The sequence below is a fragment of the Pseudopodoces humilis genome, chromosome 5, assembly GCF_049639895.1.
Source record: "Pseudopodoces humilis isolate 2021_Gansu_Grassland_sample_001 chromosome 5, ASM4963989v1, whole genome shotgun sequence".
Taxonomy (NCBI): domain Eukaryota; kingdom Metazoa; phylum Chordata; class Aves; order Passeriformes; family Paridae; genus Pseudopodoces; species Pseudopodoces humilis.
In genome coordinates this window covers 21,380,973-21,404,477 of record NC_142204.1, presented here as the reverse complement: position 1 = coordinate 21,404,477, position 23,505 = coordinate 21,380,973, and the positions used below count along the sequence as shown (strand labels likewise).

Here is a 23,505-nt window from a genome sequence, read left to right as displayed (position 1 = left end):
TAAAGAGTTGTCTCTACAAATTTCTGGTCAGGAGAAAAAAAAAAAAAAAATCAAGCCAAAACAGAACACTTTAGTCATTTGGTTTGGGGAGAAACTGCCACTTTAGTGCGGGTTTTTTATGTGGGGGTTCAAACTCCCACAGCAGGCGTGTGAAGTCACAGTCCCTGGGCAGTGCATCTATGAACCTTTCTCTTCCGGGAACCATGCACTTGCATCCTCTGGGTGTCTGAACTGATGGGATGACAGCGCAGTTGCTTTACCAAGGATACTGTGATACCAGGCAGACTCTCCCTTTTCCCTGTGATCTGCTTGTCTTGTCACTCCCTTCTCCAGAGCAGTTTCATTCTTTTCTCGCATACTGCATTCAGGGAAGAGGCAAAGTGTTTGATCCGCTGCAGTATTGCTTTGCCTGGACAGAAATCTCTGTGTCCATTAAGATGGTAATGACCGTTCCCAAGGGAAACACTGAATTGTGGGCTGAGGATGGAGGTGCAACAATAAAATGGGAATGCCAGGGGTTGGGGGGAGGAGGACAAGAGGGATGGAATGGGAAATACAGGTGGGTAATCTAAGGTCTCCTTTTCAGGAGTGACAGACAGATTCTGGTTTCTTTACCCGCCTCTCTGATAAAAGCCTGACAGTGCTGGTGAAGTCTGTGACACCAGAGCCTGAGCACCCTTGTTGTTTTACTAAATTATTCATTCCTGTTCCTGTGATAATATAGTTATAAGGAGGAGCCAAATTGAATTTACTGCCTGGCATTGGCCAATAGGGCGATAAGGATCCGGCAGAATGGGATGACGGTGAATCCTGCTGGTGTGCTGTGAATGTGAAGCAGGACGGACTGGCAGTTTGTGTGCCGGAGAGAAAGCGAATCGATCCAGGGGCCCTGGATTAGCAGGATAAGGAGAGGAAAGGTAAGGGAGCGGGTGGGAACGGGATTTGCCTGAATCATATACTGACCCTGTGCAGGAAGGCTGGTTTTGTTCATAGGGAAGCACTCTGCAGGCAATGTTTTCCCGCAGGGTTTGGAGGGAACAGGAATGCATGTGGTGGCACTTGCTCAGTGCCTGTGCCTTTGTCTTTATACGTGCTGCAGGGCTCTATAACGCTGCATGTTCACTGAGCGTGTCTGTACAGAGATTCCTGTGGTTTGTGTGCATCCAGCAGCAGCGCATGGAGCCTGTGCGGTATAAATGTAACCAGGGGAGTCCAAAGGGAGGAATTACCTCATGGGCAGAGTGGGGAAAACAGTAGTGCTTTCTGGTGTGATTGAAAATGAAAATGCCGAGGCTCTTAGTGAGCTGTTTGCAAACAAAACAGAGCAAGTGTGTGTGCATCTGTCTTTCCATGTACTGGATCTGCAGTGAGATGTTAAAACAGGAAAGCAGAGATCAGACTGGAGCATTAGGTGTCGCAGGTGGAGATAAATTGCAGGCAATCTGTGTAATCAGATTCTCTAACATGGAGAATGCAAGCGAGTATGGAAGTGGATTAATCCTATCTGCTGAGCTGGCTACACCTGGAAAGCAAGGGGGAGATGGGCTGGGAATCGGGACAGGTAATGTGACTGCTTAGGGAAACTGATGCTCAAACCATCCTGCCTGCTGTGCCTGCTGCTAAAGTTGTAGCTTATTGAGTTGCTTCCACAGATTTGTTATTTTCCTTTTAATGAGCATCTCTGAGGATCAAGTTAGAGCCCACAAATTCATGTTATCTGGAAGAATAGGACAACATCAAGCAAAGTAATTAGCCTCTGTCCTTTCTTTTGTTTCACTGCCATTGCTGTGATAACAAGTGACGGCTGGGCAGACAGGGCAGGTGGGGGAAGATGGATTACAAACGTGGTAAGTGGTGTTAAGCCATGCAGACAGCGAATGTCATTTGCAGTGATCATGTTATAATCACACTTCTTCAGCTTACATCTTTGCAAGCTGGTAAGACAAGGCTGTCCCGAATTTGGGGTAAGCTTATTCCAGTCACTAACTGGAGCAGGGGTCACAGCTCACTGTAAAGCATTAAAATTTTTAGTTGCTTCTCGCAGGGGCTCACCACCTCATTCTTTTCAAGCTGGGATCCAGAGGAAAGTGCTGAGACAAAGACATCACTCACCTGTGGATATCTCATCTCTGTTGGAAACTCATTCTTGTGATGAGTGTGGAGGGAGACACGTTTTTTCCTGCTTGCTCAGAAAGCAACAGCCAGTGGCTCCCTCCAAAAAGAGAAGGCAGAAAACCCCACAGGGAGAAGCAACAAAATGGCTTATCTTGAATTAGCCAAAACCTTTTGCCCAAATAGGTTCTCCTTCCTCCCTGACACCAAATTTCTTATATCAGGGGTCAGCTTTCTTCTACCCAAGCTTCTTTCTTTTCTGTGGTTTTCTCATGTGGCCTGAAGATGAAGAAGATGACTGATATCACCATCAAAGAGCACCTCCCTGCTCATGTCTGCCCATGACATCTGCTGGAGTCTCTGTGTTGTGCTCTTCTGAGTGATGGGCTGAGTCTCACCCCCTCTGCCTTGTCTTGCATGCAACCCAAGTGAGACCAAAGGGATACTCACTTGGTAAAAGTATGAAAAGGCTCCACCTTGCAGAGGATATTTGGTGATGAAAAAAAAGGAAACATTGCAGATTCCCGTAGGATAGAGGCAAGCTCTCCTCATCTCACCTGGAATAGCTGACTAAAAAATGGATCTAACACAGGGCATATGGTCATTGTTGAGTTTGACTCCAGCTTTCAAAGTACTCACAATAACAGAGTGAGTGAAGAAATTAAAAAATCAAGCCTGGCCATCTGAGAATAAACTCCCCAGCATAATAAAGTTCTTTCCCTTTGCCCCAGAAACAGAGGAATAGTCAAACAACTTGCTTATTCACACACTACAAAAGGCTGCACAGCTCCCAGGTGCAGGGCAGGAGGCTCTCTGTACTAAAGAGTGGGCAGATACTCATTGCTCCTGGAGAGTTCCTCTCTCTGCACATCAGAGGAAGTCCTCTGCTCTTGCTGGTTTTGGGAAGTGCGCCTTCCCTGGGAGATGCCCACAGGGATTTGGCAGGAGAAGCATCCCTCTGACGCTGCAGCAGCAGCAGCAGCAGCAGCAGCCTGGTGTTGGCTTGCAGCAGTTACTGCTGGTTGGGTGCTTACATTGTTTGCTCCTGCCCTCAGAGTCAACAGGGAGGCTCAGGAACGGGCAAAGTGCCAGCGTGTTCCCAGGGAAGTTGACGTCATCCCCAGTTCACTGGTGCCAGACACCGTGCTGGAAACCTGAGGTCGCTTTTTTCCATTAATTGCTCAGATGATTAATTCTCGCAATGATATCATTTTCTTGGGTGGAGGTTAGGAGGTTGGGTGCTCTCGTAATGAGAGGCGCGACGGGATGCGAAACTTGCGCTCCTCATTGATGTTAACGCTAATTAGTACAAACCAGCCACTGCCTGCTCCACATCATCCTTCCTCCCCCAGAAAAGGTACCATTTTTTTCTTGGGTTTTTTAGGGGGGATGAGGGGGTGGTGCCATGGGATGTGTGAGAGTAAGTGTTCTTATGGGATTTGCAGTATTGCAAATTCTACACCAGAGGACTGAACCATAATGCCCCTCAACTTTCACAGCTGCTCTGCAACAAGGATTTTTGCTTTAATTATTTTCGTGTTAACTACTTTATTTATGTCAAGAAAAAACAGTATTATCCTAATCAAAAAAAAAAAAAGAAAAAGGTGAGTTTGTTTCTTATTACACTGTGGCTGGTGTATTGCATTGTGGTGTTCTCCCCTCAGAGGGTCCTGCTCAGTGTATAGGGGTGTAGGATTAATTTTCAGTTGGTCTGGAAATTCTCCAGAATGTCAAGTTTTGCAGTAAGTACTCTAGGATATTTAATTCTTTTGGGATGTTTTGAGGCTAAAAATCCCTTTCCTGTCTCTTTAATGGCTAAGCAAATAAGTCTAGAATTCCCAGGTGGGCATTACAAAGAGCTGTCCTGGCCCAGATACAATTATTAGCTGATAAAGTTGCAGCAGCTTGATCTGATAATCTATTGGTAGGTGAAACTGTTAACTCAAAATGTCAAACAAACCACCCAGGGCATTTTCAGAGCTGTTGTAAGAGTGTTTTGTGTCACACGACGTCACTGCTCTGCCACACGGATCCCTCTCGCTCACTCCACTGTTGTTCTTCTCACTTCAGGCCTCTGTGGTTTTGGCTGATTTGCATCCCCAGAGGTGTGCAAAGCCCTGGATCAAAAGATTTCAAGCTGACTTGGTAAGACCAAATGTAAATCTTCCAATTTCTAGACTGGCCTTTTATTTATGGGTTAAAATGGTTTCCTTTCTGTTTAAGCAGTGGGGAATCCATGTTCTCTCTCCATTCTGGATAATTCTTCACTTTTCCCATCCTTTGTGATTTGTTGTGGTATTCTCCAGCCTCATCAGATATTCCACTGTACCAAATCAGAGATTTGAAAATGTCAAGGAGCTTTTTAAAATGCTGACAAATAACAGAGATTTGATTAGCAACTGTAGCAGATCACTTGCCAGTCCACTACTGTAGACTCATATGTATTTATAATGCAGTTATTGAGGAAAATTAAGTGATTGAGCAGAACTAATGATGTCTGTATTAATGGCTATCAAGTTCCAGATGTTCATCTCTTGTCTGTTTAATGAGGAATAATTCTACTATGTCTGGGCAGATGAAATGCTAAAGTAATGGTGCAGTTTGGCTCTGCTGCCCTTAGCAGATTACACTGGCCACAAGAAAGGTGGCCCAGGCCATGTACTTGTAATTTAGGCCCTGCTCAAAACGGTGAGAAAAACTAATGACACAGGCTTGGAGAAGTAAGAGGAAGAGTCTGTTGTGTGGCCTTTGGGTGGCAATGATCTTTTGTCCTGGTGGCAGCCCTCCACTACAAAGGGCTGAATTCTGTATCTCCATCAGAGAGACAGGAAGGGGAAGAAAAAATTTTCTGCTTCCCAGGATGTTCTGTGGTGGACTGGCATGGAGAAAAAATGTGAATTGGATGGAGTAGGAAAGACCCTTTTTCCAGGTTTCCTGAAAATGGGAGTATCCCCTTCATGTCTCTTTGAGAGAGAAACTACAGTCATTTTTAAAAGCACATTAAATTTTGCTCTGAACTATCAGACTGGGCTATGACCAAGACAGAGAACTGCAGTGTTGTATCATACTCCAGCCTGAAGAAGGCAAACAGCATTATGTTCCCATAGTCTGAAAAAGAAATCAGAGTCCATGTTAAAAGGAGGAGAAAGGTAGGACAAAGGTAGGACTGAAGAGCCATGTGAAAATCTGGACAAAGTAACAGAGAGGGGTGTGCCTTTTTTTGGAAGAAGGAAATTTTTTGTTTCTGCCAAGCTTTATGAGTTTTGGCTGGTTTATCTCCCGCTCTCAGCATGAGCCACAGCCAGCACTCCTTCCCTGTATACTTCAGCTGGGGAAAAAAAAAATTGCATTGGCTTCCTTGTTTCTTCTCATACACTGGAGCAAACATACACATACCAACTCCTTTTAAAAGATGGCAAACAGTGTCTCCAGCCAGGTATTTATGGTTTGAAATGGCTGTTTGCTGAGCTCCCTCGAGTTTAAAAAGTGTGCTACCTCCAGCCCTATGTTTTAATTTACAATTTAATGTTACATTTAGTTGACAATGGCACAAGAAGGAAGCAGTATTTTAACTTGCTGATTCTAGCCCTTTAAAACCACAAAGCCGTTTAAGAAAAGATACTAATTGACCAGTTGTTAGTAAAAGCCACAGCTAAAGCCACTCACATGGAGTCAAATAAGGCATTTACTGATTCCCATCCAAGTGAATGGAGAAAGTCCCACTCCTCTGCAATTCAGGACTTCCAAGCCTGCTGGAAAAAAACAGCCAGAAATTCTTACGTCATATCTTTTATGTAGCCAATGCAAAATATTTTTAATCTAGAAGGAGTTGTAGGCTTTCACCAGCACTAAATTAAGTTTATAAGCAAACACAAGCATATTTACATAGAGCTATTAGAAAAGCAAAACCAATAGCAGTATAACAGTCAGCTCCAGGATGATTCAGACCCTTAAAATCTGTCATTTAAAATATAGTAACACTCCTTTTTTAGGTGAAGTGTATTATTTTTAATATAGGGTATTCTGGCCCTATGTGGTTGTCTTCTTTTGTAAAATACAATTAACATATCTGTTATGCCATCATCTTTCTCCCCCACTTTTAACTGTACTTTGCTGGGTTTAGAGTAGGGCTGAAGAGCCCTGTAGTGCATTGCAGCCCAGGAACATAGCAAAGACATTCTTGGCTGAAGAAACACTTTTTTCTGACTCTGCAGAGCAAGCTGATAAACTCCAGAGGACGATGCTAGAAAATACACATCCTTCTTGGAGCAGGAAAATTGGGAGTTTTCTCATTGAACTTACCAGCACAGCGTAGTTGTTTATAGCCACTGCTGTAGAGCAGTGAACAATAAAATGAAAATTTAGGGTAAATAAATAAATAAAAATAAATAAATAAAATAAACCATGGTGCCAGAGGTGGTGGTCCCATGTGTTTCTGCCCTTGAGTCACCACACACACTTCTGATGCACTGTGCCCATCCCTGGCAGCTGCTGGGGGCTGTGGACACGGCGTGTGGGCAGGGAAGCACACTTGGCACAGAGCTGTTTTCTGAAGTGGGCTTGAAAAAACTAAATGATGTGACAAGCTAGGAAGCATTTATTCTTTTTTTAGCCCCAAAGTTGTTTTGATTTACTGCTTAAAGATGAGACTCAGTGCCTGTATTTCCCTGAATGTTCACTAAAGCATTGATTGCACTTTGGCAAGACGGGTTGGATGAAACGCTGCGCTCCCTCCAGCAGCTCAAGGCTGCTGTATTTAGGTTGATCCTTCTATCTAAAATAGGCCTGTGTGTATTTAGTTAATCTTTTGGGCAGGCTTTCTTACTTCAGCAGCCTTGTGAAGTTTCTTTTAGCAGGAGAGAGAGAGGAGTAGGCGAGGTAGGGGGTTGCTGCTTTATAATAAAAACTGAAGGAGGCTGACAGAAATCCACACGAAGGTTACCTGGGTTTACTCTGGGCAGCCTTAATAATTCAGCAGAGCCTTTCAGTCAGGGCTTCCCACGCCGTTCCCCACAGGGGCAGTTTCACATATGAGAGTTCCTTGAGGCCATTTGAGGCACCAGCTACTGAGAAACACAAGGCATAGGAGAGGATAGCGCCTGTCAAAAGCTGCAGCTGACAATTCCTATTAATGTGCAGGGAGGCTTTTCTAGGGAAGATTCTTTGATGCCTCTGACTCTTGGTCACAGTTCACAGGCCTCTGGCTTTACAGGTCATGCTTCTTTCTTGAAGGAAAGTGCCACCTCTTTCTTTTGCTGAGCCCCACGGTCAGACAGTCCCCTCCTTTGCTGTGCCCCTCAGAGCAGGACAGTCCCTTTAGTCACCCAGGGCAAACTCAGACCTTGCAAAGTCACAGCTGACATCTGCTGCAAAAATCATGCCAGCTGTGCAAGACCGTCTGCCTTCCACCATCATCAGAGAGAGGGGACACTTCTAACTCCCAAAGTTTTTTCTTTTCAGAGAGAACCCCTTAAAAGCTGATGAGAATTTTGCTTGAGCTAGAAGGGAAGGAATTGACTTTCAGCTTTCTGAGATAGTTTCCAGTTAAGTAAGTAGCATTGCTACAGTATTTCTGTATGCCCTGTTCTGCTAATAGCAGCAATAGCTGATTACCTCACAGAATGCTCTAAGACCAGTATATCTTCTAAGAACAGAGTAGGTGGTGAAGAATGAATAGACTCTTTAGTTGTCTGAATTCCTAAGCATGATTAGTTTTCATGCTTAGTGATAGGGCAACAAAGGCAATGGGCAGGTAAGAAAAACTCTGATTTTTTAAGGAGCCTTTTCATGGTGTAGTCAGGGATAGCAGCTGATGGGGGAGGTGAAATAATATTCGAATCATAGAATGTCTTGAGTTGAGATCACCTAGTTCCAGCCCCACCCCTCCACTCCCCACCATGAACAGGGACATCTTACACTAGGTCAGGTTGCTCAGGGCCCTATCCAATAATCATCTCCAATAAATAACAAACCAGCTGCCATCTCCTGCATCTCTTGGCAATATTTTTTATTCAACTTTCAGGGTGACACAAATGGAAAAATCAGCTCAGGTACGACTGCTGCCGGGCACTGCCTAGCCCTGCACTGTCAGCAGCTGCTGCTCAAGATCTAGCTGCTCAGGAGAGAGCTTCTGGTTTACAGCATGAACATCTGAGCTCTCTTGGGATGCTTAAGCAAGTGTCTTTGCTTTGGGATGTCATGTGGTCATGCAGTCCTTGCTAAAGTTGGGAGGAAACACTGTTTTCTTCACTCAGCCTTTCAGGGAGCTGTTGCTTTGCTCTTGCTGCAGGGACTATGGCTTAGCTACAGGACTGGTTTGGACCAGCTGGTATTTACAAACTAGCCTTGGAGTTGTTTTTTCAGTCAGAAATTATAAACTCATGATGGGAGGAGATGGGAGAAAATACACAAGCTGCACTAGTGGGAGGACAAGCTCAATGATCCCAGTCTTCAAATTCATTTGATTTTTACTAGTGCTCTGCAGTGCTTTAGTGGTAATTGAAGAGATCCAAAGCAATTATCCTCTTTCAGAAATGAGATACTAATGATGGAGAGCTGAAGCGAGACAAGAGCAAGTGATTAAGCTGATAATAGTGAAGGACTTCTATATATTTGTTATCGTGCTCTGTACATTATTGTTGCTCACAATATGGCCCTTGTCCTGGTTTTACATTTGTATTCCAATAGGAAGTGATTTATCCAGGATCCCTCATGCAACTCTTGGGAAAATACATGTGGATGTGCAGAGCCTGCCGCTGACATGTAGAAGTGATTCAATACTTTGATGGAGTTCAGTGATGATACCAGATTTTATAAACTCATCACTGGGGACATGCTTGGTTACTGTTTTTGCACTGAAGTAGGTAAAAAAGGGGACAGAACTCATTGTGTCTAACCTGGTTTATTTATAAAAGATCATTCATACACTAATTTCTTACACATTATCATCTTCTGGATATCAACCAAAGTTTTTGCAGTAATCAGCTCTGAAACTGGACTCCAGTGACATTAGCAGTACTCATTTGAGCTGAGAACTCTGTATATCCTTCCATGTTAACAAGTAATATGTTTTTCAGGTAGATATAATTTTAAACAGTGGCTGTACATGCGTTGTATATTATTGAACACCTCTGCAATCTGTATTTATATCTCTGCACAGATCAGTCTCTCTAAAATGTGGCCCAATTTAACCTTTCTGTGCTTTATTTATACAGTTAGTGACTTGCTTAAAGTTCTTTAGAAAAAATAGAGGGAGGAACAGGTCTTTTGATCCACAAAAACCCAAAGACTTTTTCTTTTCTGTGCAGTCTTGAAATAAAGAGTTTTGTTTCATGTGCTTTAGTGAACTGACTGCTGTACTGCAACATGCAGGGATAACAGCTCTGCCCTTCAGCTCAAACCTCAGGCAAACACTGGATATGCAGGTGTAAGCACAGGCAGATTTTGGCTCGTCACCTGAACAGGAGGAGGCCAGGGTGAGTGCCTCTGCAAAGCTGCAGGGAATAAGCACACTTCCTCAGCCTGCTTTATTTAACACCTGGCCATCCATGCCAGACACAGAAATCTTGAAGCCAGGAAGTTACACTCTGGGGTTTGTATTTTAGTTTGGTTTGGTTTGGTTTTTTAACCAGTTCTGTGCCTCCAAAGAGAGGCATTTGTTAACAGGTGGCCAGAAAGTTTGAAACTTTCCAGCCTTAATGATCCTGAGAGCACAGGCACACTTCTGGGCAAGAGCTGGAAATAAACCTAACAGAGCAAGGCAACTCTCCAGCTGTTACTCAGAGCTCTGTGCAGTTTGGTTTGGATTCTTCAGCTGATACTACTCTTGGGCACATCTTTTTGTTTTGTAAAACTATATCCAGAGTAAAAGTGGCTTTTGTCTGTAAGCTTCAGTCATGTGGGACAACACTACTTAGCTCTGAAAAATGCAGATTGCCCCAGCGAGGAATAGGAATACTTTAAAAAGCTGTTTCTATCATTACCTGTATCATTACACAGTTGTACACAAGAAGTGACAGCCTACCTGTCCTGCTAGTCAGGACACAGATGTTGAAAGGGAGTCTCCAGTGTGGCTCTCAGCCCTGCTCTGTGAGAGGGCAGTCCAGCTGCAGAGATGATACATACTCCTCTTCCCCTTCCTTCTCTCCTTTCCTTGAGACAGAACTTCTCAAAGCACAGGAAGGAGAACCTAAAATAGCTGTGCAGATTCATCCTTTTTGTTCCCTGTTACAAAATGGTTCTAAGAGCCTCTTTTTAACTCCAAGAAAGCTTTTTCGTTTTTTCCCCCATTCATGGTGGCTGTATACTCTCCAGGTCTTGAAAGGTTTGGTGGTTGGTTTCTTAAATAAGGCTGGCCACTTTTGTAACTCTTAAAAGCTTTGTAATTCAGCTATTGATCAGCAGGGGAAGCAGAGCTCTGAAAGCTGCCCGTGCTTGGCTCAGAGGTGCAGCTTGGAGGCATGTGAGCTGAGCCTCACAAGATCTCTGCACTCTGCAAAATAAAACTTGTCTTCTTAAATGGGAAACCAAGGCACTGACACTGTGTGACCTTTCCCCAGGCTGGTAGCAGAAGACTGTTAAAATCACATTGTATTTTATTTCCATCTGTGGGAACAGCCCACTAGCCTGGTCTCTCAGAACTTTGTCTGGGTCCAGAATCTAATCCAGCTACTACACTCCTGCACTGTGTCGTCTGATGCTTTTTGTCTAAACATAGTATCAGGTGTTTGGAGCCAATTATGGAGGGCTCCTACACCAGCCAGCATGAGTACAGACTGGATAGGCAAGCAGGCAGGAACTGGGAGAGAAGACAGCCTAGATAAAAGAGAGTTAGTGAAATAAGGTAATGATATGATTTATCACTAGCTTTTTAAAAGCTATTTTCTAATCTTAGCAGTACACCTCTGCTGATGCAACTCTTCACCAACAGAGTGTTGCTACAGGGACAATGTAAATTTATAAAGAGCTTTCAAAACCTGTACAAATTCTTTATTGTAAGGGAGCTAAACACCTCCCCCTGACTGTCCTGCAGAGGCTCCTGCTGGTACCACAGATATATTTGACTTGCATCTCTCCAACCTGCAGCCGTTCTAGAGCAGGATCTTATGGACATTTCTGTGGTTGCAACAGGGAAGCAGGCACTGGCAATGTCACAAAGACTGGGCTGCTCAGTCCAGCTCTGGGACAGGGGGATGTGCCCTTGCTGGGGTGAGAAGTGTGTGGGTACCTGGTGGGAGCAAAAGGGACATGTTCCACAAACCCACACATCTTTTTATGTGTCTCCATGTGGTCAATACTAAAGATGCAAAAAGCGAAGAAAAACATCTCCCACAAATGCACAGCATGGTTTGGGATGGCTATCACAGAGCTTGAGACAACCCCTGCAGTGCTCCAGTTGAAGGTCTACCAATCCTCATTTTCTCTGTCTCTTTGGCAGGAATAGTCCAGCCAGTCAATCTCCCACCACTTCTACATCACATGAAAAAGCTGGCATCAAGCTGTCTTACAGTTGTGTCACAAATCTTGCCCAGAATGCAGCAAAACATTGTCTTTCTCTTCCATCATCAAAATAAGTAAATAAGTGTGCTCCAATTCTTTGCTTCGTCTTTGTGTTGCTACATGAGATGAGCACATATGGTTAGAAAGCAAATGAGCCACACAATGGCAAATTACAGGTTTTATTTCTCCAGATATCTGCTGTTCACACCATCAGGTAAACTAAATCTCAAGTATACAATAAGGAGTTCCTTGCCATCTGGGGAAAATCTAGGAAACTGGAATATGATGGCACCTGGAATGATTCAAGGGGAAAAAATGAGGCAGATGCAAATGGCAGCAAAGCTTAGAAGGAATACATTAGTACTAAGATGGTTTGGACTCCTTCAAAGGAGTTCAAAGGAAGACTTTTTTACCCCTAGAAGCATAGAACATTTGGGAAAGAAATTGAGGTTTGTGTGGCACCTTAAAATGAATTAGAAGCATAGAGGCAAGAATTATGAAGTTCTGTTTGAATATTTTTTTTTATTTGGTAATATGCAGTAGAATTTTTGTCTTATAAACATTTCAAAAGTAATACAATTTGTGCTCCAAACAGAAAATCCTTCCTATCATTATCAATTAACTAATAATTATCTCTTTGATGTATATTATAATCTCTTAGTTAATTGTTTTTTCTTGTTTCACAGCCTGGTGCACTTTTTTTCCCCTACAGCATATCTAGTTCAGTGTATGGTAATGAAATATTTGGTTTACAAGCATTTTGAATAACCAGTCTATTGTGGCAGAACTGAAATAGAGTAGAAAGAAAATGGCACAGGAATGAGGAAGTGTTTGTGATCACAATCAAGACATGAGCCCCCATTAGCACTGGGCAAGCTGCTGCAGTCTCCTCTGAGACCCTGTGAGCTGTCAGTCCCCGAGGCACCTCTTATCTGGATGAGCCCTAATGCATATTGGCAGGCCCTACATATTAAATACACCCAGCTTCTTGATTTTATTCAGATCAGCAGTCTTCAAAGCAGCAAGCCTCTCAGCTGAAGGAAATCCCTGCTCTATTAATGGTGTGTCTGGTGCCACTTTCACTCTTATCAGCATGAAATCGGGACTTGTACGGTTGCTGTGGGAAACTTGGAGCGTGTCTCACAACACACAACATGAACTGCATCAGATCCAACATTGGGAAGGAAAAAGACAAGGCCTTCTAAACCCTGCTTACTTCCTTCTTATGATTCCATCTACTCATTATTTAGAGCATTTATCTCTACAAATTCTCTGGTTTGTACTGCTGTCTCCTGCTTTCCTTTCCTATCACCATGAGGAGCCACTTTGGCACGTGTGTAACTATCAGCCTTAATGGAAGCATTAGTGTCGCTCTTGCTCGGGGTGGGAACGACCACAGTACTCCTGGGAAATAAGAAATGGAGCCAGGATGCAAACTCAACTGACTTTCAGATGGAGATGGCTCTGTGGCATTCAAGGATTAGACACACTGCCTGCTTCAGTTGAGCTGGGTCTGTCTTTGCTGATAAGTAATTATTGATGTTGGACAGAGACAGGCCACAAAAGGCCTCCATAAGCTCATTGACAAGAGGATATTACCGCTGAGACAGCCCCGCAGCCATCAGGTGCCAAATGGGATTTCCAAAGTGAGAATAAAATGAGGAAATAATATATTGTTTCCAAGAAGTAACACGCTGTAATTTGTTCTTGGGGGATATTAAAGCTAGAGAGTATTATCATAATATTCAGATTTATTTTTTGCTAGAAATTTTTTCACTATTGTTCATGGCTTTAGTCATCTTCTTTTGCAATCTACTTGCAAGTCTGATAATCTTACAGAGGTATTTTTTCACTTCAGATTGTTTTTCCCCATCTTTCCCTCACTTGCCATTATGAAATAATAGGCAAAAGAGGAAGCAGACTAGCTCATTTGCTGTGCAAATGAGGCTGTAGCTCTTGGGAAGTGGTCCCATTTGCACTTGGTTTGATATGCACACCTCCACTATCTTCAGGAGATAAGGCAGCCCCCCCTACCACAAAACTGCTATGCAGGAAGCTCTGGCAGCTTTGCAAAAGGAAAATGCAGATAAGAATTGTGAAACCCAGACTTCCAGTTAAATAGCCACCCAAGCAAGCTGAGAGGATTTTTTTTAAGATCTACAGGAATGCAGCAATAAGACAATGGAATCATTGCACCTTTATATGTTTCAATGACTCAGTGAAGCATGTTGAACATTGTGAAGTGATTTGCTTCTGATAAAGAGTCACCCTGCCATCTCTGACAATCTCTGTTTGAGCAGAGAAATCGAATGTACAAGAGACCGACTTCTTGTGAAAATCCACAGAAGAATGGGTGGAACTAGATGGTTCTTCAGATCCGTGCTGGCCCAGGCCATTCTCTGATTCTGGTCAGCTGCTGTCTAACACACAGCAGGAGACTTGGGCTCAGGGTAGGATTATTGTCCTGATAACTTTCTGGTCCCCTGCCCTGCCATCCCCTCCAGCTGCAGCCTCCTGACTTCTTGCAACTGCCTCAAAAGACACCATGTGGCTCTGCTGGTGTCAGTGGAATATATATAGCTATAGTTATACATGCTCTGGAAAATTTAAACCAGTGTCTACATTAGAGCTGTATTTTATTGCTGGTGTTTGGGAAAGCTCTCTGCAAACTGAAAACCAACATGGAAACTCTGCTTCCCTCTGTTCTTTGGGCTGGCATACAGTCTTTCCAACTCTTTTTGTATGTGCTTCAGGTTTACAAAATATGGAGTATTTGGTGGGGTATCCTTTTCCTTACCCATATTGTAATTTCCTGATTTATGGATTTTCAGCTGTTGCTGAAAAATACCAATAAATGTTTAAATATATGAACCTCTTGAATGCAAGACTGTGGCAAATGAAATAAAAATCCAAGAAAATTTCTAATTAATTTCAGAAAAATTTGTTTTATTGTGCTTTCAGTTCTTCCCAAGAAATGCCAAGCTATGCCTCGCTTGGGAATGCTGAAACCATTCGGGGTGAAACACTGAAAGCTTGACAATAATAAATAATCTCTTGCTTTCCTCTTTTTGAAATATACTAGAAATGTGGCAAATACAGTTTTAAAAAATACATTGTATGTGGAAAGGCATCCAGCTGTATTTTGAGTTTCCTAACACGGCTGTCCCTCCACAGAAGTCGACTCCCACGTTATGTCAGTATGCCTGAAGGCAGAAAGGGATCCATGGGAATGTATTAAAACTTGAATGTATGCTGAGGACAATCTGCAAAATGGATGTGAGGTCAACAACCATAGGTCATTGGTTGTTGCCAGGGCAGGAGCATCCCCTCACCTTCGCACCCACCATGGGGCAGAAGGAAGTGTGCAGTCCCTTATGGTGAGGTGGGGGGTTTAATCCCTCGGCATTGTTTTTCCATCCTGCTGCCTCCAGCATTGCTCTGTCAAGAGCAGTAATCAGATGCAGGTCGGTGTGGTTGTGTCAGTTCATTACCTGACAGCATGAGATAACAAGCTCAGGGGAAATCTAAGCCTGGGTAACAGCTATCAGCCAGATGAGCTGGGTTCCCTCCAGACACTACTGCGCATCAGAAAATAACCCAACTAGAGGTTTAAGTGAACATTTTGTTCTTGTTTTCTAACACATGTCAACAGGTTTTCTGAGATAACTTGCATCTCCATGGAGTATATCCTTGAGAGAAAGCAGGTAGGTGCTTGGCTGCTGTCAGTGTGCTGAGTGAGTAGATTGCATATCCTCCCTTGCTCTTCCAAAAATATCAGCCAGGAATTTTAACTGCATGTTAGTGAGGGGCTGACAGTTCCAGTCTCCTGGCTGCTGTTTTCAAGGTCAGCTCTAATGGACCTTCTTCTTGCCTCATTTAGTTGCTCACATTGCTCCCTCTTGATTCCCTGATGATTCCTCCTCCTCCTGCTCCTCTCCCCGTCTCTCTTGCCTGCTCTCTTTCCTCAGGACTCACTCATTCTCCTGTTTCTTGGTTACTATTTCCTCCCCCTGAAGTACAGACCAGATCCCCAGCCTGCAGCTCCACGGCTCAGATGCTGTTTTCCCAGCATCTTTCAGGAGCAGGTGTTTCACTCGGCAGCAGATGACTCCTGCTTGGTGAGAAGCAGCTGCTCGTCTTGCAACTTGAGGAAGTCCTCAGGAGCTGTTGCTCTGTCTGGAAGCAGCCCATGGGCTGTATTTCCAGCTGTGCAGGGAGCTCCCTTCCTGCAGGCAAGTTTGTGCCTGGCACAGCATTAAGTAGGTGATGTGTCACCGTGTGAGCCATAGGAAGACTGGTGTTCACAGGGAATGTACAACTTGATGGTGTAGAGCCAGCAGCTCTCCTGCCTGTGGCTCTGGAGTGACAAAAAAACACTCAGTAGATCAGTCTTGCTTCTGATGGAGGTGTAGGCTCCTGCATTTGTTAAAATTGCAGCCCTGCTCACTTGCCAGGGTAAGGTCTGTACATGCACTGGTGGATGCTGTGCTGCTGAGAGCTACAGAGCGAGATTTGGCCTGACAGGCTGAGCCCTCAGGAAGTCCACAGAGAGTCTCAAGCAGTAGGAAAAAGAGGTCCTAACCTGCTCAGCCTGTGCCTGTATGAAAATGCCACTTGAAAGTTAAATAACAGTAAGTGTGAGTGATGCAAAAGCAGACTATGAGGTTTTCCAGTAATCAAAGCAGTGTGAACTGCTGGCAGAAAACCTCCTGGCAGTTTGCACCACTCCCACTGCAGAGAAGATCTCCTCTGTGGTGGCACTAATGGCAATTGACAAATTGATACAGGGAAGCCACCAATAACTTCATTAAAAAAAAAAAAAAAAAAAGATAAAATCTATTTTAATTACCTTGTCCAGCTCATTAGAAATACGTATATAATGAGAGGACAGTCTGTGCCATCACTTTGAGATGCCCAGAGTCGAGGTACCTGACGGGAACCCCAGAGTAGAGCCAGGCATTGCTCTCTGCTGCAGCAGTGTCATCTTGTTTGATTTTAACCTCTGTGTGCTTTGCCAGAGAGAGATTTCCCTGTGACATCAGGGCTTAGGCTTCCTCTCCTTCCTCCCTAAGCCAACGGCATGCAGCCCAGTCTTAGCAGATAGTGGAGCCTGTGCCAACCAGCAGAGGGAAAGGCCAGACTAAGTACAATGCCCCAAACTCTCTAGACAAGAGAATTTTGCCAGCTTCCAGCATCTCCTGGGCAACATCTCCCACTACGAAACCCCTGGTGGACAAAAAAAAAAAGACAGGTCACTGCAAATATTCTTGTTCAAAAGGGTCCAGGAGGAGAGTGGTCATGGCCTTGCACTAGGTATGACAAATTGTTTAGTGCGAGCACTGGGCACAATTTGAGAAGCCCCATTGCGGAGGAAAACTCTGTGCCTTCCATACACGTCATGGAATACTCTGGCCTTACCCAGCCTTGGGACACCCTAGGTCACGAGCCTCCATGCTGTTCTTCCCTCACTGCAGGGGCCAGCAGAGACATTTGCCCATTTATTTACTTGCTGAGGCTTTGCAAGTTACCCATGTTCATTTGGAGAGCGCAAATCTCTCAGGAGAGGAAGCAGCTGTGCAAACACCTGGTAGTGGGGAAGAAGGACCTTCACAAAAATGCAAGTCCTTATGGACCCTGTCCCAGATATACTGGCTTTTGACAAGAGCCTTGTCCAGCCTGTGTGGCTGGGGGCAGGTTCCCTCCCGTGGCTGGGAGCTGCCACAGCAGGAACCAGCAGCTCTGAGGTTGTGCAAGTCGTGCAAAGAGCATGAAAGGTATCTTGTGCTGCAGGCGCTTCTCCCAAGACCAGTATCAAATTTATGCCCCACATCTTGCCAGTTAACACCAAGGCCCTAGAAAAGAGCATGTCTAATAGCTGTACACAGTAATGGGATACTCATTTGGACCCCTTCTGACAATAGACGTCTTTGGGATGCTTCTCTTTAACCAGGACTGCACCTACTCCTTATTGTCACTCAAGGGAGTGGATTTTTCCAAGGAGAAAACACAGGTTCATGAGCAGAGGACAGCACAGCACATTTTTACCCAGTCTGTGGTATATAAATCCCTCAAAGCCTTTGTAGGTTGTGCTGCCCAGGTCATCGTGGACAGGTAACAGTGGATGGCTCTGTGCTGGCACTCACCATTCCTGCAGTAGGACAAGTGTTGTGTGAGTGTATATGTGAGGAGAGTAGCTAGCTCACAATTCATGGGTACTCTCCATTACCTGCTTTTTTTAACAATTGCTGCAGAACCAGACAGTGCTGCTAAAGTGCTCCCTGGAGTGTGTCTGCTGATGTTGTGCAGCCACCGGGTGCACCAGGACCAGGCGGGAAGTCAGCACAATACCCCGAGATACATTATCGACTGTGAACGTGGCAGGAAGTCATTAAAGATTTCCTGAGCCATTCCCTGGGAAAAGACCACCTCCAGGCTGCAGCAAAGTCAGAGGACTTGCACTGCCAGGGCTTAGAAAGCAAAAGAAAAATTACTTTAATAAGCCAATGTCAGCAGCAGGGAGCCTTCTGCTCCGGATGGATCCTGTGCCTGTGGAGTCAGGGTGGTGATGGACAGCGAGATTTGGGGACATGCCAAGGGGCTCTTTGTAGCTTGCTGACTTCCAGGTAGGCTCATCTCAGCCTCTTGAAGTGTTTGGGGGCTACAAGAGATACAGAGGTGGACAGGTCTGACTCCTTTGTCTGTAATGCTTTGTAAATCCCTGTAGGTGAGAATAAACGAGAGCTTATTTTAAGAAATTTTGATTATTTTAAGAATATTTGGTTGCTCCATGAGCTCTCACCCACAGCTCCAGGAGGGAGATTGGCAATTAATTCTCTTGGACAAGTGGGAAAAGACAATTTTCTGCCATCAGGAGGCAATCTGAGTTTGGCACAAGAGGGTGAGCAGTAAGGGAGACCAAACCAGGTGAAGGCAAGCAGCTCCAGTATCTGTAGGGGGCCATTCAAAGAGACTTGAAGGGGATTAGGCATAATTTGAACAATGATATCACGATGCATGAGACTCATCTCACTTGATGTGTGGGATAACTCTTTTTTTTTTTTTTCTGGAAATATGTTTGTCTTGAAAAACGTATGTATTTTACCAGTAATAATTTTCTTTTGTTTTTCTCCTAAATCTCACCAACCAAAACTCAAAGACTGCCTTAGCAAATAAAAATTCCTTGGGAAATTACTGTGAAATTCTGTCTTCTGGGATGTGCCTAGAGGTGAATTATTTTTTTAAACTGTGAGATTATTTAATTACCAAAATACTTAGTACTCTGAGTAAAAACAAAGTTAAACCATGGTTGAGGGAGAAGAGTCAAATACCCACATTTCACTGTGTTAATTTTCTCACTTGAAGAGCTGAGCAGAATAAATTCTCATCAAAACAAAACAAACAAACAAAAAACCAAACAAACCAAAAACACCAACAAGAGAGGAAAAAACTATGTGAAGATTAGACAGCCAAGTTGCTAGTTCTGAATACCTGCAAAGTTCCTACAAGTGAATTTCTAAAATCAGAAAGTACCTGCCTTAGAGTCTGAGTGCAGAGAGGAGGAGGGGCAGAAAAGAGTAATTTCTGTCACTGAATTTGATCAAAATGTGTGTGGGAATTTTTCTGCCATTTGTTGTTTATATCCTATTTGAATTTCAGACATTTATTCCTTTCATTCAGAACTTTGCTCACAAGCCTACCAGAGATGATACAACTTTATATCCATTTGGATTATTTGCTAGTTATTCTGTAATTTTTAACACACAAGATACCAGAAATAAGATGCCTCTCTTTTTAAAATTAACATTTATCTGAGTAATTTTTTCTTTCTCCACAGTGATAGAATTGTTAGCCCCTAAGCTAGGGCAGGCTGGTCTGTACTGACCAGAAAACATTTGGGGATGAGAATCATGACACATATTTTGTCCTGTTTGACTGTAGCGGTGTGGAATACTGCATGGCAACCAGCAGTCTTCTCTTCTCTTGTTGATTAAGGTACCTGTCCAAGAGACCAAAAGGGGGTCACTTATCTCGGTCTCGCAGTATGTATCTCACATATATGTCTTTGATTCTCTTCCCACAGGAGAGAAAGCAAATATAGCTGACAAAATTAGGCATATATCTCCAGCACGATTTCAAGCGGTGAAGCCTGGACTTTAAGAAGACACGGACACAGAGACATCCTCCAGGACTGGTAACAGCACAGTCCAGCCTTGCTCTTGCTGCGGAAGTTTCCCCACAACGCTGCAGCAATGAATTTCCTCCGGCGGCGTCTCTCAGACAGTAGTTTCGTGGCAAATCTGCCCAATGGCTACATGATGGACTTGCAGCGCCCCGACAGCTCCACCAGCTCCCCGGTTTCTCCTGCCACGGAGAGAAAGCACCTGCAGCCACCCCAGCCCTCGCACTCCTCCTCTGCTGGCAGCAGCATCTTCAGCTCCATCTCCAGCGCCATGAAGCAAACCACGCAAGCGGCCGCGGGACTGATGGATCACTCGGCCGGTCCCGCACCGCCCGTGGCACAGAAACCCAAGATCCTCCTGGTGATCGATGATGCGCACACGGACTGGTAAGTCTTGTGTGATCCCCCACTCAATTCAGCTCCACATTCTCAGCGATCTGGGAATCACGGATAATTGGCAGGGGGTGCACGGATGCTTTCACATCTGGGTCACCAGCTCTGGCCCCAGGTTGGTGTCTGTCAGACAACTTGTGCAAATGGCAGAGTGGGATTTTTCATAACTTCCTTATTAAAAAATGTTCATTTGGTATTCATTGACCAACTTCTTCATAGCCTTAATGTGTGAACACATATAGGGTGTTCTTAGCTCAGCAGGCTTAGCCAAGCTGTCATATCTAGCAATGATCTTAAGAGGTCACAGCTGAAGGAGTGTTAATGATGTGGCTCTGGACCTTAATCCACTGTGTTGACTCTAAAAATTAAAAGTGACTCAATCTCTCCAGCTCTCCATCTCTTGAGCTTTTCTCTGTATGCAAGTTTATACAAAAATTATGAAAACCAAACTTCATACTACCTGTCAAGGGCCCTCCACCTGCTAAGCATAGCAACAACTATTGGCAAAAGGATCTCAGGCTCAGCTAAGCCTCAAATTTGTCTTATTCATGCAGGTCTCTTTACAAACAAAAGTTTGGAAGTTTGTTTCCTATGATATTGGGTAGCACAGTACACTTTCCAAAGTGTTCCCAATTTAAGTCTTCTGAAATGTTAGAGAAATTACTTACTGCCTTTTGTATGCTCCTATTCAAAGTCAGCTGTTTAGAAAGCTTTAGGCAACCTGTCTGAGAGCCTTATCTGGGGGAAAAATCCTACAGAATGTGTTGGGAAGATGATCTTGTTTCATCTGCCACCTTGTCGCAAGACATAAGAAGGAAAGAGTAGCCCAGGTAAGGAGTCAGTATTGAAGACTTCAAAGTGAAAGAATTTGGGTTATTTGGTCTTGGTCAAGGGAGATTATTTCATTTTTCTGTTCATCCCACGCCACTCTTTAGTACAGTTGTCACCTTTGGTCTTCTCTGTTTAACTAGAAGAGTGGGGACAAGGTGAGACCTACCTTTTGAGGTGTCTCTTCACAAATCAAAAGCTTAGCTCTTACCTAAATGAGACCATGACTGGATACAACTAGGTCAGGCATCTTCAGCCAACTTGAAGTAAGAGAGGGAAAACAGTGAGATTTTTCTCAGAGGAAGAACAACTTCTTAAGAGAGTGGGAAAGTCCCTGATAAGGGTCACCATGAATATTTCCCTGCCCTAGAGCCTTTCATCACAGTAGCAGCCCCTCAACGCCAGTTCTGTCAATCGGCAACACCGGTCTGGCTCAACCAGACCTGGTCTCTCTTTCCTGGGTGCACCACGAGTCTCCTGCAAGCTGATGCTCACTAACCTCTGTCTCTGCAGTGTTTTTGCAGTTCCTTGGAGATGCTGCCAGGTGGCAGTCCCTTAACACAGCATCTCCCGTCTGGGAATGGGAGTGCTTTTGATGCACAGCTCCAGCATCTGGGGCTTACCCGGCACTGTGTAGTCCAAACACTGTAATCAGAGAGGAAAGCCCTGGCTCAAAGGCCAGTCTAGTTTTTCCTTAAGATTAATGGTGCTGGAAGTAGTCAGGGCAGGGCAAAAGACAAGGAGGGGTTGGACCCTGCTGCAGTGTTTTCATGTTTTAAAATACACACAGTTCATTTGAATCCCTGTCTTTATATCTCCCAGCTGCTGCTCTGTCATGCAGACTTGTGGTCTGTGAGCTGAGCTTGCTGAGGCAGCAGCAGCTGGGATATATAAAAAGGAAGTATACCTTCCTTTAAACAAGGCTACCCATGCTGTCCTCACTCCTCCACTCCTGTAAGCACTTCTTGCATCCTGCTGTCTTGGCTATCCCTCTGCTGTCTATAGCTTAGCAGTTTCTAGGAATGATGAGATACCCCTTTCATTTATCCCAGCTCTCTGACTCAACCCACAAGTTTGCAGGTATCAAATGCTGCTTGCAAAGACTCCCTGCCTTTACTTTCTCTAAGGCTGTGAGGACACCCAACAAAATTAGTGTATGAATTCACGATCAAACCCTGATGTATGTATGACATGAAAAAACAAGGAAAGAACATTACTAACCCTTGCCTGCCATGGCTCTTTGTAGCATGGACAGAAATGCATGCCTGGAAATTTCCACTGCTGAAAGGCTGGTCCTTTCTGAGAGAGCATACCAATGCAACCATTCCAGTGGGCCACAAGTGCTTCCTCCTGGTGGATTTTTGTGTCTCCAGGAAACTCAGTGAGCCCTTGAGAGCAGCACTGAAGAGCCATGGCTTTGTGGATGTCTATCTTTGGTAAGGTACTTCTGAGCAGTGGCAGTCACCTTCTTGGTCTCAGCCAGGGTGTTGTGTGAGTTCAGGCTGAGCAGCCTCAGGAAGCAGTGCTTACCTTGTCAGAGCCCAGCTGACGAAGCTGATTACCCAGGGATTCTGACTATCCACTCTGCATCATGTATGAAAACAGTCTCAGACTTTGGAAGGTGAACAACAGCACATTGTTACTTCTGTGCTGGTGATTCTGGGTTTGGAAGGAGCACTATGTTTGTAATTCATTTTGCCTCTGCCTGCTCTGGTCTTTCTACTTGTGAAACCTTTGTGTTCAGTTTTCAAGAAACTCTTTCCTTCTCCTTTTGAAATAGCTAACTAAAAAAATCCCCCAAGAAATAACTACTGATGTGCTGCCCTAATTTCAAGGGTGAGGGGCTTCCACAGTGCCTCCTGCCCCTGAGAGCAAGTTACACAGTGTTTACAACAAGGACCAGCTTGTTCATGGACAGGAAGGGTGAGAGACAGTGGAATCTGCCATTTGATTTCTCTTCTCTAAATGAAAACACTTTCTCAGAATTGGAGACTGTAACAATATTGCCAAGCCAGACATTAATTTATCATCACTGTATTACAGCAAAGGCTGCAGTTGTGGGTTAGGATGAGGTGTTGCACAAGGGCTCGATGAAATGCTTTAACAACCCAAACAGGCAAGTGCATGTTGAATGCACTTTAAAGTGACAAATGACAATCCTTTCTATTTTTGAGGACCTACTATGTCTCTGATGGCACAGTATAGCACTAAATTTCTCTCAGAGGTCTGAAGGAAAGAAAGAGCATCCATGGGAATCCATGGCCTGTCTTCCACCATAAAATCCTTGCCGTTCTTGGCATGCAATATGCTCTGGTTTATTCCTTAGGCAAAGTACTATAAAAACAATGTGAGTCCCACAAAATATGATCAGCTGCTTTCTGCATTAGCAGTAGTAAAAGAAAGGTACATTCTATTAAGAACAAGGGAACTCACCCAGCTTTCTGTTAAAGTGGCAACATTTTGACAAATTTTCCGTTCTCCTCAAAGACACAGCT

At 44.2% G+C, this 23,505-nt stretch overlaps 1 protein-coding gene across 3 annotated transcripts in view; it reads left to right on the top strand.

Annotated features, from left to right (window-relative positions):
* The first annotated feature begins 802 nt into the window (after positions 1-802).
* Positions 803-23,505, top strand: part of SYN3 (synapsin III) — a 187,953-nt gene continuing 165,250 nt past the window's right edge. The window contains exons 1-3 of one of the 3 annotated variants that reach the window (XM_088055066.1): positions 803-917; positions 4,183-4,257; positions 19,691-20,176. In XM_088055066.1, coding sequence (XP_087911192.1) covers positions 19,860-20,176 — 317 coding nt within the window. In that variant the 5' untranslated portion in view covers positions 803-917; positions 4,183-4,257; positions 19,691-19,859. Of the gene's footprint in view, positions 918-3,358; positions 3,470-4,182; positions 4,258-19,690; positions 20,177-23,505 lie in introns of those variants that run through there. The other 2 variants (XM_088055067.1, XM_005527544.3) reach the window with 2 other exon arrangements.